Here is a 17,290-nt window from a genome sequence, read left to right as displayed (position 1 = left end):
TGCTCTAGTTAATTCAGCAGAAACACGGTCATGCGCCCACACTTGATCCAGATCAAATAAGCACTCATTGTGATCCAGGAGTATGCAAATCTGGTATTAATAGACATGAACCATGGCCTTATATGACAGCCTAGCTTTAGATCCTTTGCAGATTTGATTAACAGGTTTTTCCATAGGCATGTTTTTTTCCTTTGACATATCCAAGTACTTCTAGTAGCTGTGATGTTTTTTTCCATGTAAATCATCAAATTTAGAATTAAGTAAATGAAACAAGAAATCAGAAAAAACAACTCCCATCACAACAAACTTGAATCACCTGTGAAGGGCTGTAGATACGTGGTTCCAGTCAATCCTAATCGGTAAAATATATTGTGGAATGGAAACTGAACCACATCTATATATTGAAACAGTCGAACAATTATAAATCTTACCTTTTTCACTAACACTTTCACTTTCAATCTCTACGTCATCACAACTCGTATACTCTGGAGTGGATGCCAGTTCTTCTTCTGAGCTACTTAATGAAACCTGGCGCATTTTACCTCCCTTTTTCGTTTTATGGGGCTTTGGTGGTGGAGGTCTGACAGATTCAGACTGGTCAGAGCTGAGTGAATCATTCCGTAACATGGTCTCCATCTTTTCACGTTTTGTTTTCCGTACTGCAGAATTAGGATCCAAATGGTGTTGTTTCCTTAATGAATCAGAGCGCCTCATGTCTGCTCTTTCCAGAGGAATAGGACTCCTCCTAGGTGTAGGAGGGCTATGATTTGTGGTCCTCTGACGATTGGGACTTGGTCCCTGAACCTCTCGAGTTCTTTCCATCGAGTATGAACGTTGATTTTCCATGGCAGCTCTGCGCTCAGACACGGATCTTTGTCTCGATGGTCTTTCCATCCTCAGCATAGACATCCTAGAATCTTCCAATTCCGTATTTGCCAAGGAGACATCACTGTGTCTCCGTTCATGACGTGCTCGTGACACTTCAGCATGAATACGCATTTGTTCCTCATACGGTTGTGGCTTGACGGGATAACGAGCCAAATTAGGATCACTTCGATATCGTGCCTGGTATTCCTCTTCTCTCCGCTGCCTTTCATATTCTTCCCTATTCTGTGCATCCTCTTCTTCTACCGGATACTCCTTGGAACGCCTGCGACTCCTTCTGTTGGAATCCCTATAATCACCCAGTTCAGGTTCTTCATATAACTGAGGTCCACGCTGCGACCGTCTATCCGAATAATCTGACGGTGACCTGGGCATCGCACTGTCTGATGTAGCATACTGCGAATATTCGTCTCTCTCGTCCCTTTGGTCGTACCTTCTGTTCTGTTCTCTTGATATTGATGGGCTTCTTTTCCTAAATAATCATTGCAAGAAAGAAGAAAGAATTCTGTCAATATTTATTGTAGCAAAACTATACAGTTAATGCTAATGAAAATGATAGAATGGACGGCTGATGGGAAAAATATCTATTATTTGCATTTCTTTGTGAATGTGCACAGTATATATAGAAAACAGCTTTAAAGGAAAATGCTAATACAAAATTATAAAATATAGAATACAAATTTTAATGCTATTTTTGTAGTCATAACTACTTTACAAGTTCCGAAATTTTATTATCCATGGTAATCATGTTACAGTGATATAACTTGACCATATACTTCTATTTACCAGGGTTTATAGTCAACATAGAAATTAAGGCTAGATGGGTCATTCAGTTAGTTTGATTATTTACCAGTCGTTATTGCTTAGAAACATACATTTCAGACCCCACAAAACTGTAGCACTTGCCAAGGGCAGAAAGCAGGACAGAGAAAGATCCAGTGGTAGCACTTGTCTAAATCAGATGAACTCAGAAGACCTGAACTCAGAAAATAAAACATTTGTGTGTTGCATAAGAAGGGAAATAACTTTAATGTCCTGCCTGTCTGATTTGACAAAAAACCCACAAACCTTCCCAACCCTGCTTTTGGCAACAGTAGTCCAAGCATTTGAGCAAGACAAACCAGCCAGACATCAGAATGGAGTTGCTGAACCACATTAAACATTGACTCTTTGTCATAGGCAATGTCCAGCCATAGGAAACTTCTGAGGTTTCAGAGGAAGATGAAAAAGAGAATGATTAACAGACCCTCTTTCCTGACATCGAAAACTTATTGACTGAAGCACATTATTTTATTATGGTCAATATTGTAATGGACGATTTGTCTGGAATATATTATGAATGTATTTTGTTTGTTTGATGCAACATTGTTCTCTACTTAATTAGAAGGGATCTATGAAAAAGGAGTATTGCTTCATAGGGGAAAAAAGAAGACTGGAGCTTCAGAACCTGCCTTTATCAACCCTAACAGTAACAAGCATTTAAAATGCTACTTCATTTTTCACCCCAGATGGATCCAAAGAAGTTGCTTGCAGGAAACTGGAGCAAAGATCCCAGATGTGGAAAAAAGAAACTGAGAGGTGGGCCTTCTCTGGGATAAGATATATCAGCTCCAGCTTTAAGTAATGAAAATATGTTATGTACACATTTTTGTGTTAATCAGTCCTTTCCTCTTATGTTTAGTTTTACCTTTATAACTAAGATCCCTTTGAAAATGTTCTTCTGCCCTCTCAAATGCCCACTGATCCTGAAGGATCTGGTTGCAGGCAGCAACCAGAACATCCTGCCTAGTGTTGGGAAGGATGGGGAAAAGTAGAGCAAAGGCAAAGCTCTGTTGTTGCCATAGTTATCTTAGAAGGGATAAGAAAAGGAAAGGCTTCAACTTAGTGTAGGGGAGAAGAAAAAAAGTCTCTCCTTGGTGCCCAGGAAAGCAGTGAGGGCTCTACCTAGCTAGCAGGAGACAAAATATTCTTCTCACAGACAGAAATGAAAGACCATCTCTGTTCAGCAAGGGAAAACCACAATTGTCTGTGCTTAAAAGATTTGGACCCAGTCTTGCCTTGTAAACATTAAAGTACTTCAGCTTACAGTGGCATCTGAAAATGAGGAAACTAATCCAATCTTGCAAAAATGCAACTCTTCCTGTGAAGTATAAGTTATATAAGAATCACTTGGATGTGTATTTGCTTATGGTGAAGCTAAGATGTTCTATCTGTCTTATTAAAGTGTCATGTTAGTACCAGCACAAATCAAAACCTCTGTAAATTTAACAAAAACTCTCTGGATTCTGCTACTGGGGACGCAAGTTGAGTTGTTTTAATGTGACATGAACAGAGTTTCCTAAGTCTAAAACCAGAATGACCAGAAGGAACAGAACTATCAGAATGCAGATAGTTTGCAAATACATATTTTCATTAAGACAACAGAGATTAGATGTGCAAACTGACTTTAAGGAAGATAAGTATTTTTCATCTAAGTACTTGAGCTGATGAAAAATATGACACATCCCAAAATAAGTTGTTCCAATAGCAAATTACCTACGTCACTGAAAATTTCAGCCATGTGTATAGTAAAAATGTACATAATTTCCCCTCCCTGATTTTGTCTATCATATAGTCAAAACCTTTTAACTCTATGCAAATCTAATTGGAGTAAAGGGCACTCAACAGAGATGGCATTCATCCATGTGGAACTCACCGCAAGATTGAGACAAATACGTGTGTACATGAGATGTACACATACTCTGCTGTTAGTACTCACACTGTGTATACTCAGTCTGTATTACATATTGATCAAGTTGTATTCCCAGCCATAGATTTTTTGCATAGATATGATTCTCCAAGATGTCAAAACATGCTAGTGAGTATCTTTTATCAACTCCATCGTGAGCTGTGAACCACACATACAGAATCTACTTAGACAACTCTCACACATGCCTTGGAGCAAACTGAGCGCACACATTCTTCAGGATTGAACATCTGCACACATTTATCTATAGTAATATAAATAGCAGAACGGTAACAACTGTTTCAGCTACACATAGAAGATTATATGCATATAGATATACACACACACATATATACATGTGTGTATATAGATACAACTCCATATCACAATGTGCTCATATGGATACAAAGAATAGCAGGCAAACCTCTTTGGAAACATTGCTGCTACTAAGTCATGGGGGAGAGGCTGATGGGATAAAAACAATGGAATTTCTGAATGAGTAAAAAATTCTAGACATTTTATGAGGCAAATGTAGTTCTATCAGAAAAACACATCATCTGAGGAACTGACACAAGACTTACTAAAACATCCATCTTTTTTCTTCTTTTGCTTTAACTATGTTCAAGAAAGGAGGATGTGCCAAATTAGTGTTATATTTTTATTCCTCTTACACAAATATTTTCTAAACTTGTGTGTTACATTTACCACAAGCAATCATCTTTCCTTTATTTTGCTGCTAAGACATGAATCTAGAAACACTACCTATGTCTGACAATAATGTAAAGATCAGCTGGGTAATCAAGATATTCCAAACGTTCATGGAGGAAAAAAAACTACACAGGTGCCCTGCATGCAGCAAATACTAGGACACATGCATGAAGAAGGACCTTTCTGAAAGCACAACCTTTTACTTCAGAGAAAGCAGCCCGATATATAAAACTAATGTAATTCCTGGCCTATTTTGATTTGGACTATCAAACTCCCTTTCCAATTAATTTCATCCCTGCTGAAGGGATCTAACTTCACTACCCAGATCAAATGCCAGAACTTGTAATCCTATCAATCAGAAATAAATTAACCGTACCTTTACACCTGATACAGAAATCTTGCTGGGAACAGAGGGCTTATGCTGCCCAGCAGTCACATTCCACTTAGTAGTCAAGCCTGTCATTCTCTTTACCAGTCATCACACCACAATTAGCCCCCTTTTCATTTAAAAAATACCTGCTATAAACACACTTGTACAATCTATGCTATACATTTTTAACCAGTGTTATTAAATCATGGTAGGAGGAAAAGTACTTGTGAAAACTTATGACAAGTCACTACTATTAAAAATCCGATGTTATTTTTAGATCACGAGCTAATTCTCACTCACCTTCATGAGTCTTTGTCTAATCCATTTCTCACCATTAACTACCTTAAAGTTACCTGAATAAAAGTCTTTCCTCACGTACCTCCAGCTAGATACATCAAGGAAAATTACTAGTCTTGCCTTTCCAGGACTTTCCTGAAATATGAAAAGTTAAGAGAACTTCAAGTGTGTCAACAGCTGTGATACGCACCCTCCAGCTGCCAGCTTAACTACGCATGAGATCTCTCTCATCAGAACCTTTACCACCTTTTCTGAAAAGGTAACCACACCACTGAAAAATCCTCCAGGCCATTGCGATTACTGCTTCTTTTAAACAATATAAAAATAAAATATCTATTACGGTTAGAAAACTCTAGAATGTGCACAAATCTCTTTGTCAGGCACATTCTATAAGTATTTTTTCCAGTGTAGAAACTTATTTTCTACTAATTATCACAAAAAAATATATATTTTTAATTGTAATTTATCAATACATGGTTTTTGACATACATCTCTTTACCCGACACTGATGGAAACCGTACTTACAATGCACAACAGGTAACACTAGTACTATCAAAAAGCAAATAGCTTGACTGGAACCTGACCTTCTGCTCATAAAGTTAAGTTATTCAGCTCACCCTCACGACAGCAGAAAGGAAGTATTTAAAATATGGCATGGAAGAAGACAGCTATTCTGTCTGAAATCAGATGGCTCTGATTTCAATAATGGAAATAAGTAGCTTGGAAGTCTTTGACATTCCTTTGTATTCTTCCTTGAAGAGAAAACACTCTTGATTTAGATTTTAAAAACATTAGCCCAAGCATACTGAGGAAGAGGAGAGTATAAAAGGTAAGTTTCCATCACATTTTCAAAGACACAGATATTTAAAACACTGTAGTATGTAAAGTATTTATATCACAGTAATAACTATCTCTCACATCGTCCTCGCTACTGATTTTGTTTTCAGACTAACAGAAGACACCTTTGAACTGGGGTCAACTTTGAAGAAAATAAAACTCTAAAGATATGTTCAAACATTGTGGTACCTGAATTAATCTGCATTTAATTTAAAAAACAACAACAAAAAAAAATAAGTAAGTTCTAGTTCAATAAAAAATAGTAAGGCCTCAGTGGGCCTGAGCCCTCATCAACTACTTGAAAACTACTGGTTACCTACTTGTAAGATCTATAAATAGTTTACTAGACAATACTTTAATATTTTGTTCTCTGTTTCCTATAAATTACCAAGGAATAACATTGCCTGAAAAATTAAAATGAAAAAACTTCTCCCACACATAGTGTAGTTTCACGTAACCCGTTTCAAAATGTGATCCTTTCAGTATATGAAAGAATTATTCAGAGGAATTATGAAGAAATATTCAGAATAATTCACATTTCTGACTGGAAATCTGTCACAGAAGCCAAGCAAGACACTGGGCTTCTTATTAGAGACTTAAACAAATGCACTGAGCACAGCTTTTTCTCTGCTTGACTATATGGGCTCCTATCTGGAAAACAGCATTTGCTGGTTCCTGAGTGATCACACAAGAATAGTTCTACTGTTCTAAACATTTATGCTTCTATGTGTTTTATTCAACAGACAGGCACTTGTTTCAAAATAGCAGGGACAGGGAGCAGATAAAGCATCATCATGACACCTTGCAAATAAGATCCTAGGCTTCAAGAAGGTCAGCTGAATATACTCGGGACCTTGCAACCAAAGCTCCCGTGAGGGCAATTGACCCCAGAAAAAACTGCTGTGCAAAACCTGTATTTGGATGCCTTTCTCAGGGAGGGTCCTACTTGCACTGCTAGGTATTCTTATGGAAGCATTTCCACAAACAACTTCCTTTGCCATGCTGAAGAATCTGCAAAATATTTACCTATTTTTGGCAGTGTTTTTAAGAGACTAGATGCTATTGATGTAACCCCTTTTCTCATTCTCTAACTTTTGCTGAGTCACATTGTGCGTGAGGAATCATTTTGTGCAATCCCCAAAGCAGCTGTGGCTCTAGCTTACTGAATAAATAGGTTTTACTGACTTCTAGGTACTTGAGTTTCTACCAAGATCTCTTTTTGCAGTTCTTTTATGCTACTTCTATACTAAAATAATCTTCTTATCTGTCTGTTCCCCTTTCCTTGGTTTTTCACCCCCCAAAAAAAAGAAAGAATGTAAGCAATCAATGCATCATTTGCAAGCTAATTCATTTAAACATACTATCCTGATAAAAATAAAAGGTAATTATTGCATTTCTTGACTAACAGAGTTTTTAAAAGCTGCCCTGAAGTACATATCACATTCTGATATCAAAGCACCTCACTAAGTTAAGTTCATCTGAGACATAATTTCATTTATCATTTTAACCATCTTACAAATTTTATTTCATAGCAACCAAATTTTGAAGCATTAAAATACCTTCCAGCTAAATATCTACAAATAATAATTCAGTTTACAATTATGATTATAAAATCTACTGAAGCATGACAGTGATGCTGCAGATGTTGATCTAGATTAGATTTTATCTGAAAATATACATCCACTGACTGCAGGCTGGTATCAACAAAAAGAAAGGAAACCTATTGTAACAAAACATTAACTTAATTAAATTCACCACTAATAACTACTTTGAACATGGCATGAATCCACAGACATATAGAACAGTACGATTACTTGAGAATCACATATTTTTTAATATCAGGAATTCAGCTAAAATTCAACATTGCAGTTTTCAAGGGATATTTTCAATTTGCATGAGGAAAAGTTTTAACATGGAAAAAAAGGAGGAACTGCTGAACAAAACTAGTGATTATAAGTATCTCTTGCTAACCTACAAGTATTTAGGTAATAAGTCCATTTCAACTTTTTTATTACATCAAGACTATCACAGATAGGAAAATTGGACTACAACTAGAAATGGCTTTCTCCTGCTTTATTTTCACTGAGTTTCCAGTAGCTCTAATATAATATAACTTGATTTTAGATAACTGCATAGAAATAAATAAAATAACTGTATTTTAAACTGCTGTTCATTTAGCTACATTGGTGAATGCTTATGTTCTACAATATGGTTAAGCATCCTGAGATTTTTCTTTATTTCTACTTTTGAACATTTTTAAAAATAATATTTTGCTAGTCATTTCCACTGAATATATAAACAAGAAATATCTTACCTACTTTTTGAGTAAAATCTCCTGTTAAAAAAGCTATTAATAAAAACAATGCTAAATAGATTAAATAGCCTTTGAGAATAATTGGTCAGAATGCATATTCTAGTTATCTGTCTCCATACTGACACCATATAAATCATTTGCAGAAGGGTGGAATCAATTAAGAGCTGCCATACAGCAGGATTCAAGTTTAAAATCTGAGTGTTACAAAAATAGCAGGTCACAGAAACATTAAAACATAAGAATGAACTAACACAATACTGAGCTGTTATAGATGATTAAAAATACAAGAAAATTCCAAAAATCTGCTTATACTATTTCTATGAAAATAAATCAAACTTTTCAGAAGTATTTTTTTCACTGAAAATATAACACAATTTCAAATTTTAATCTAAAGAAACAAGAACAAGACTTTGTTAAAGATATTATTCTCATATACATGCAGCACAATAAAAAGCTTTTCCATACTCCCATTGAGCTTCTTCTGCTAAAAGTGAAGAATATCTTCCTAATTATTCCCTAAAAGAACAAAAAGTGCTGAGCATGACACGTTGTTTTCACACAACAGATTCAGCATCTTTCTTCCCTGCTTTACCTTTTGATCAGCCATTGCACATCTGTGAAGTAGGAAGCCTCGGGTTCATGAAAATACATCAATTTCTGTTCTGGTTAGGTCTTTCATTTAATTCTCTAGGTTGAGTGAAATCATATGAACAGTCTCTTAATTTTGAAAGACAATTTTTTAGAAATATTTTACAATCCTTTTTCTCTACTCAAAATGCAATTACAAGATATAGGGCATCCAGGAAAAAAAAATAAAAATAAATAAATAATAATAAAAAAATCTAGTCTATGAAAAAAAAGCAACTCAAGTCAGAGAACTGACCCAATGGGAAGCTATTGAGAGCATGAGAGGAGTGTTACAGTTTAATGCTGTTACCATGTGCTGTATATAGCTGGAGGTCAAGTAAGAATGTACCCTATAAGGAGGATTATGGTACTTAGCTGATTAGTGTCATGCTCCAGTACTATTGCCTACAAATGTACATGCTGGTTAAAGCATTTCCTTTAAACTATTTTTTAAATTGTGCAGTTCCAGTATTTCATGGTTTGTGTTAATAGGTCCAGCATCTGCTTTTCTTCTAGGTTTCAAATGAAATTATATAATATCTATATTTTTTATTTTGTAACAAGTTCATTTTTTAAATAATTTTCAACTTTTAGGCAAATAGCTGTAGCATCTACTTCAGTCTGATGTGCTAGACATACTATAGAACTGAAAATACATTTTTTCAGTGAAAATCACTGGACTAATTATTTTTAACAAGTCATCATAACTCACCTTCAAAATATGATGAGAATGTGAAAATAATAGAAAGCAAATGTTTAGACACTCTCATTTGCATTAAATAATTATAAGCATATTTTTCCACAATTTCAAAAGTAAGGTATCTCTTATCTATGCAAACTTGCTTATGTTTAATGTAAAGCATCATACCCCATCTAAATTAGACTGTAATAAATTTAAGCCATAATAAAGTGGCATGATATTGGAAAAATACAGTCTTAGCAGCAACCTAGATTTTCTCCACCTCAATAATAGTGAGTTTATACTCCTAGAAAAGGCTTATTGACACCAAAGGCCTTTTCCCTCAGCCATCACAGAGGATATATCACAATACATTTTCTCTGTATATCATTGCATATAATTTTAAGTCTAATCCTTTTAACGAGTTTCAGTTTATTACCACAGAAATCATACTGCAGCTGCTTTTCCCAGCAGTTGAAACTAGCCTGGTTTTTCAAAGGAAACCTTTAATTTTGATGAAGGGGAGAATTCTCTTTCAAAGAAACACTCAATTATTACTGGGGTAATATGACCATTAACTAAAAAATGCAGATACTTCAACAATGATCAAACAGTAGAAAAGTATCAGCAACATGGACAGTCACATGCAAATTGTTTTGCCTAATAATATCTCTCCAGGCTGTTCTGGATTGTGGAGCTCCTAAAACTAACTTTATTAATGAATGTGAGTCAGTGTATTTTTCTTTTTCCCCCTCTCTTTATTGTATCTGCAATTACAATAAATATATGATATCACACAATGAATTTTAAAATTAGTTTTAAAATATTTTGTGGCTCATATTTCCATCTGGAAGAGATTAAATAAGTTATAGTGAGCTGTCCTGATAGCTCCATAAAAGAGCAAGCAGAAAGTAACCACTGTGAAAATGTCCAGTTTCTTCAGTAATGTGAGGTAGAAGCCCATTATTAAATCCAGTTAACTAAATCAGTGGTAGCTCATCAGTAAGTGGTGGGCTGTGTGCAGCACCTTGTCCAAGCCAAAGCTGGCAAGATAAACATGTTCATCCTAGGGAACATCAGCTGGACCACTATGAAATGAGACAGGTGCATTCAACGACTCCTGGAAATTACCATGGTACAGAAAACTTTGAATTTCACACAACTATAGAATGATAGAATGGTTTGAGTTGGAAGGGACCTTAAAGATCATCTAGTTCTAACTCCCCTCCATGGCAGAGACATCTCCCACTAGATCAGGTTGCTCAGAGCCCCATCCAATTCAACTGTCATTCTCAGCATGCTGGTGAGATGGGACTAAATGTGTGTATTTCTAAAACAGCATCTAACTCTGTGCAACACAGAAGACAACCAGAAGTTTACAATAAAATAATTTGTATGTTTGTAAAAAGCTAAATCACCTATATTGTATACTGGCAGAATATGACTTAACCATGCTTCCCAAGCTAAATTAACTTGCTCTACAGTAGTTTAAGTACTGGGCTTACGTGAGCCCAAAGGTGCATCCAAGTGTGCAGGGTACAGTTATGGCTGCTTAGACAGACTTTCTTCAGTTTAGATCCCAGGGCTCAGCCAGGAGGCAGGGATGTCCACCACATCTGTTCTGCCTGGGTTTTCAGAGACACCATGTGAACAACTTCCCACCAAACCACCATATAGCAACATCATGTGCATAACAACAACCTGGTTTCTTGAAATATCAGCAGATAGCAATGCCATCTTCAGATATCCAGTTCAGATGCCCAAATGAGGTGTTCCTACCAGAGCTACTTTGCTTTTCTGCAGTGCTGAGACCAGTTCTGGATGTTTCCCTTCTCAGTTTCTGACTGTCTCTTAGAGAGGTCTGCAGTACAGCAAGTCTTCCACAAAAGAGGCTCAAGATTCAGCTTTCCTAGAAAGCAAATTTATTCCTGCATCGTTGTAAAAATTGTTATGGAAGATCACTAGCTTCTCTGGGAAGTGTATAGAATGAAAACTTAAAAAGGGTAACCCTGGCTGCCTAGGAGTTTTCATATGGGAAAGTATCATCCACTCAAGATGAAAACCATATGGAATATGCTGAGGAAAATACCAAACTCTTCTAGGCAGAAGCAAACAAGTATTGAATAGTCCTTGCAGAACTACTACAAAACACAATAGTCATGAAGAAAATTCACAAAAATGTATAACTATATATCTTCCAAGAAAGTTCTGTGACTATCAAAGGCACTTTAAAATGAAACAACTAAAATAAACTTAGTCTTGTAATGTAAAGAAGTCCTTAGATGTATTCTGCATTCTAGTATCATGAAGACAGACTTAATTACTCTAGTCTTACTTAAAAAAGAAAACAAGATTCCAATTTTTTATATTCCACTAGAGAAATGAATGCTCATTTTGTAACTCCATAAACATCACAACTAATTAATGTTTTACAGTTCCTCTCACCGATGTAACCTGCTTTACCCAAAAAGCCAGTTTTCTGTAGCATTCTCCAGACTTGAGATACAAATGATGAATTTCTAACTAAGTTCCAGGTTATGTTATTTTGGACCTAATGTTGATCACTTCTTCCATCAAAAACAACCCTCCCAGAAAAGGTATGAGAATTAATATAAAGAATGCCAGCCAAGACCAACTAGACTCAACTAGCAAATAAATAGCTGAAAAACACTGAGAGGGAATCGCTCAAGTTAGATGGATTCTCAGCACCTTCAATAACATGTTTATTCCAAAAATTACTCAGTATTCTCAATAACTCAGTCTTAGGCAGCATGTGAGCAACCAGTTCAGAGAACACAGTAAAGGAACAGGAAAAAAAGGTAATTAAGGAAAGTGATGATTTGAAACATTTTGTAAAGACACTCATGAAAGCTTTTAGAGATTAGTGATCACTTCAACACTGTCAGTACTGTTATTGTCAGATTGTTAGTACCTGTAGTAATTTTTAAGTTAACCTTTACTTTCATTGTTGAGCTGAGCAACAAGAAAGGTTAAATGTATGCTCACTGAAGCACTTTTCAAGCATGAGAGGAGCTGGATGTCAGGCTGGGGAGCCATGCTAACTTTGCAAGAGACTATAAAAGACATTCACGATGCTTCAGTTGACGGAGCAGAAAGTGAAGATTAAGTTTCTGAAATTTTACAGGAGAAAAACAATCAAAATGGATAGTTGGACAGATCAGACTTTTACAATTGCCAAATAATATTTTATGGTATATAGCAATTTTGAAATGCATGTTCAGGTGCACTAACACAAAACAGTCACAAGATTAAGAGACTCATATGAGAGAAGTAAAACCACATTCACATAGTTTGATGTTTCCCCTACACAGGATGTGGATTTTTTTCCTAGAAATCTGAGTGATGCTGAATATAAAGGAAACTTCGCTGAGAGGGGGGAAAAAATAAAATTTGAAAAAAAAAATAAATCCGTACTGTGCCACCAGTCTTATTTATCCTAATCATTATGGTGATATTTGTGAAAGCAATGGACTAGTTAATTTGGGTTTATAGGGATGATAGAGCAAAACCTAAAGAACTTTTATCTTTCTACTATCTGGGCATTTTCCTAAAGGTGTAAGTCATAGAACCATAGAACCACAGAATGGTTTGGATTGGAAGGGACCTTTAAAGATCATTTAGTCCCAATTCACCCCTGCCCCATCCAATTTGGCCTTCGTTACTTGCAGGGAGGGGCCATCCCCAGCTTCTCTGGGCAACCTGTTCCAGTGTCTCACCACCCTCACACTACAAAATTTCTCCCTAATATCTAATCTAAATCTACCCTCTTTCAGTTTAAAACCATTACCTCTCATCCTATTGCAACATTCCCTGGAAAGTGTTCCTCTCCAGCTTTCTTGTAGGCCCCTTCAGGTACTGGAAGGCTGCCCTTTTCTTCTCTAGGCTAAATAACCCCAACATTCTCAGCCTTTCTTTACAGGACAGGTGCTCCAGCCCTCTGATCATTTTAATGGCCCTTCTCTGGACCCACAGAAAATCACAGAATTTTTTGAGTTGGAAGGGACCTTAAAGATCATTGAGTTCCAACTCCCCTGTATGGGCAGGGACACCTCCCACTAGAACAGGCTGCTCAGAGCCCCATCCAACCTGCCCTTGAACACCTCCAGGGGTTGAGCTCCCACAACACCTCTGGGCAGTCTGTTCCAGTGACTCACCACCCTTACACTGAAGAATTTATGCCTGATCTCTAACCTAAATCTCTCCTCTTTCAGCTTAAACCCATTACTTCTTGTCCTCTCACTGCAAGCCCCTGTAAAAAGTCCCTCCCCAGCTTTCCTGTAGGCCCCCTTCAGGTGCTGAAAGGCCACTATGAGGTCCCCCCAGAGCCTGCTCTTTTTCAGACTGAACAACCCAAACTCCCTCAACCTGTCCTCATAAGAGAGGTGCTCCAGCCCTCGGATCATTTTCATGGGCCTTCTCTGGACACATTCCAACAGCTCCACATCTTTCTTGTGCTGGGGGCACCAGAGCTGGATGCAGTGTTCTAGGTGAGGTCTCACCACGGCAGAGCAGAGGGGCAGAATCACCTCTCTTGATCTGCTGGCCACACTTCTTTTGATACAGCCCAGGATGGAGTTGGCCTTCTGGGCTGTAACTGCACATTGGTGGCTCATGTCCAGTTTTTGATCCACTAGTACCCCCAGGTCCTTTGCCACAGGGCTGCTCTCAAGCAGGAGAGCACAAGCATGTTCATGTTTCTAATCACCCTAGAACTAGGCACAGTACTCTAGGTGGGGTCTCAATGGCATGGAATAGAGGGGAAGAATCTCCTCTATCTGCTGGTCACACTTCTTTTGATGCAGCCCACAGTATGATTGGCTTTCTGGGCTGCAAGTGCACATTGCCAGCTCATAATCAGTTTCCATCCAGCAAGCACCATCCCAAGGCTTTCTCCTGTAGCCAAAGGTGAGAAGAACAGTTGAAATTAGACAGTTGGAATTTTGATTTTGGTTCATAAATACATAGAAAAATATTGCTGCAGATCTAAACATTTAATATACAGAGGGGAAAATGAGACAATTACTATCATCAATACATCATCGAAAAAACAAGGTGTCTAAAAGCTAGTTTTGTGAAAAGTGGACAGAAAGATATTACTCTGTTAGAAGTTATGGACATTTCTTCTTCAGCCCTTTTTTGCTTTTTTTAGTTACTGATCAATAGTGTAAAGGCTTAAAACTGACATTAATGATATGGAAGCATTTTCTAGCTAGCATTTGCCCAACAAAATATTTGGCATATGAAGATAAATATCAGTTTAGCAAAAATATGAGAAGAAAACATACTAGATCAGTTTAACTGAAGGTCTTCAAAGGGATATTCCATGTTATAAAAATACAATAGTAAAACATTTATTTGTTTTAGAAAACAGAGGAGCTTTATGATTTGTTTTCTCTTTCTCAGTCATTTAAACTAACAGCAAAGCATTTTATCTCTGCTCTATGCTGTATTATTTATCTCGCTGAATACTTATTCTGCACTAGGACTGCTTGTGTCTTGTGACAGCTCTGTTCCACTGCACAGTTTAACCACATAAAACAAAGTTAGACAGCACCAGCATCAGTTGCAGCAGGAGAGTTCCTCTAAGTGCAACAACCCTAAAGACTTTGAGAGACAAGTGCCAGCCTAGGTTGACCTACTCTGCTTTGACAGGCACTGCAGCTGCCCTGTTCTATGCATACTTTTGCCATAGCTCTTCCTTAAAGCACAAGCTTTAGTTTCCACTAGCTAGTGGAAATTCTTACACTACTGGAAGAAATACAAGAAGAAAAAGTCAAACTTCTGTACTCACTAGGAATAACACACATTTCTGCAAGACAGCAAATTTAAAACGGAAAACGTATTCATAGCCAAAAATCCAACATTTTGACGGACATTCAGAAACCTCTTTGTCAAGAATCATCAAAGATACAGGCTCACTTGCAAAAAGGCTGGTCCAGCAGAATACTTGAGGACTTTGTAGGCTGGTGAAGACTGCCAATTATGTAATTCCTCTTAATTTAACTTAATGTGGAATTCTGTTTTCTCTCTTTCTCAACCGATTACCTTAAGAGAACATTTACAGAATCAAAAGCCATTTTCAGGTCAGGTCAGCCTGACACTGGTAGGACTGTGTTGTCTCACCACCTGCAACAGTACTTTTGTAGTTTAAAAATTCTGCATTTATAAAGGAGTCTTTCACTTATACAGGAACCTGGATCTCACATATCAATTGCAAATATTCCAAATATATCAGTACACTAGATATTCTAGTACATGAGTCAGAATCATAGAATCATTAAGGTTGGAAGGCACCTTAAAGATCATCATGTTCCACACCAAGCCCCCCCCCTCCTCCTCCCCTCCCATGAGCAGGGAACCCCACCACCAGACCAGGTTGCACAAAACCTCACCCAACCTGGCCTTAAAAACCTCCAGGGATGGGGCATCAACAACTTCCCTGGGCAACCCATTCCAGTTCCTCATCACCCTTAGAGTGAAGAATTTCTTCCTAATATCTGACCTAAATCTCCCCTCTCTCAGTTTAAAACCATTACCCCTTGTCCTGTCACTATCTTCTCTGGTGAAAAGCCCCTCCCCAGCTTTCCTGTAGCCCCTTTCAAGTACTGGGAGGCCGCTATAAGGTCTCCCCGGAGCCTTCTCTCCTCTCCTCTCCTCTCCCCTCCCCTAGGCTGAACAGCCCAACTTCTCTCAGCCTGTCTAAGAGTTCATTTGTTCTGAGGCCCAAAAACCAAATATAGGTTTATTCCAGTAACACAACCTGCACACTGGTTTTGTTGCAAAATTTGTTTTCTGCCTATGCATTTTTTAAAACTTTCCAGTCCTTTAGATATTTCATAGTTGGCTGCCATATTGAGGCCAATAATGCAAGACAGCAAAAGAACAAATAAAAAGCCATACACCTTGTATAGTTATGCATTTAATTTTTTAGTTACTCTTCCTGAATCCACATATTCTTCTTTGCCAACAAATGTATCTTGTGACTATAGCAAAATCATGACCTTATCAACACCAGGAATCCAGGACCTATACATTCTTATACCACCTTTTAACAAGAGGCATTTAGCTTTCAGACACTGTGCCATGATTATGTCCAACTGCAAATCAGACCTCTTCTATGAGATGAATCTGTTTGCACCAGACCTTCCAATAAAACATAATTTCAAAGCATTTATCTTCAACGCCTTTTTCTGAGAGATTATACTATCTTTTCAGGTCATCTTTTATGACATCCTATTCTGAGGATAGACAATAGAAAAACAGACTTTGGGTTGAACTGTACCTCTTCATATGAACTGGAGTTACGGAGGCTTTTCTCAAAAGTTACTTTTCTTCAAGTAACGATTCAGGATCAGCATGGGAGATAAAATTGAAACATATCAGAAGTAGATAAAAAGCACATAGATTTTAAAAGGCAGTTTAAATTAGAAGACTCCCAGAATTCTTAGTTTGATGTGACCTGCACATTTTTCTTACAGTAAGTAGTACACTAAGGAATAGTGGAACAATTACTCTGCAATTATTAATTGTTATTTTACAGCTAAAATTATTTAACATGCTATCTTTGTTCTTACATAATATTGTGGTGTAGATTGCAGAGTGGAAGATACCTAGCCTTGGACACAAGTTCAGGGTGAAATCACGAGAACAGTTATGCAAGAATTTGTTATGCGAAGATTCTGATGTTGCAGGAAGTTTCTATGCTGATTGTTCATGTTCTCTTGTGTGGAAGCCATGATGAGTATGACACCAATGCACATTTCCTCTCATTAGAAATAACATTTAAGTCTTCTGAATTTGTTCCTTTAGTAAAGGTCCATGCCAAAG

At 37.2% G+C, this 17,290-nt stretch overlaps 1 protein-coding gene across 1 annotated transcript in view; it reads right to left on the bottom strand.

Moving 5' to 3' along the window:
* RIMS2 (regulating synaptic membrane exocytosis 2) overlaps positions 1-17,290 on the bottom strand; it is a 303,972-nt gene that overhangs the window by 247,578 nt on the left and 39,104 nt on the right. Inside the window, 1 exon segment of the mRNA XM_010006466.1 lies at positions 432-1,357. Coding sequence (XP_010004768.1) covers positions 432-1,357 — 926 coding nt within the window.

Source organism: Chaetura pelagica, unplaced genomic scaffold, assembly GCF_000747805.2.
Source record: "Chaetura pelagica isolate M959 unplaced genomic scaffold, ChaPel_1.0 scaffold76, whole genome shotgun sequence".
In the NCBI taxonomy this organism is placed as follows: Eukaryota; Metazoa; Chordata; class Aves; order Apodiformes; family Apodidae; genus Chaetura; species Chaetura pelagica.
The sequence above is the reverse complement of the archived record's forward strand: the minus strand, read 5'-3'. Positions and strand labels throughout refer to the sequence as shown.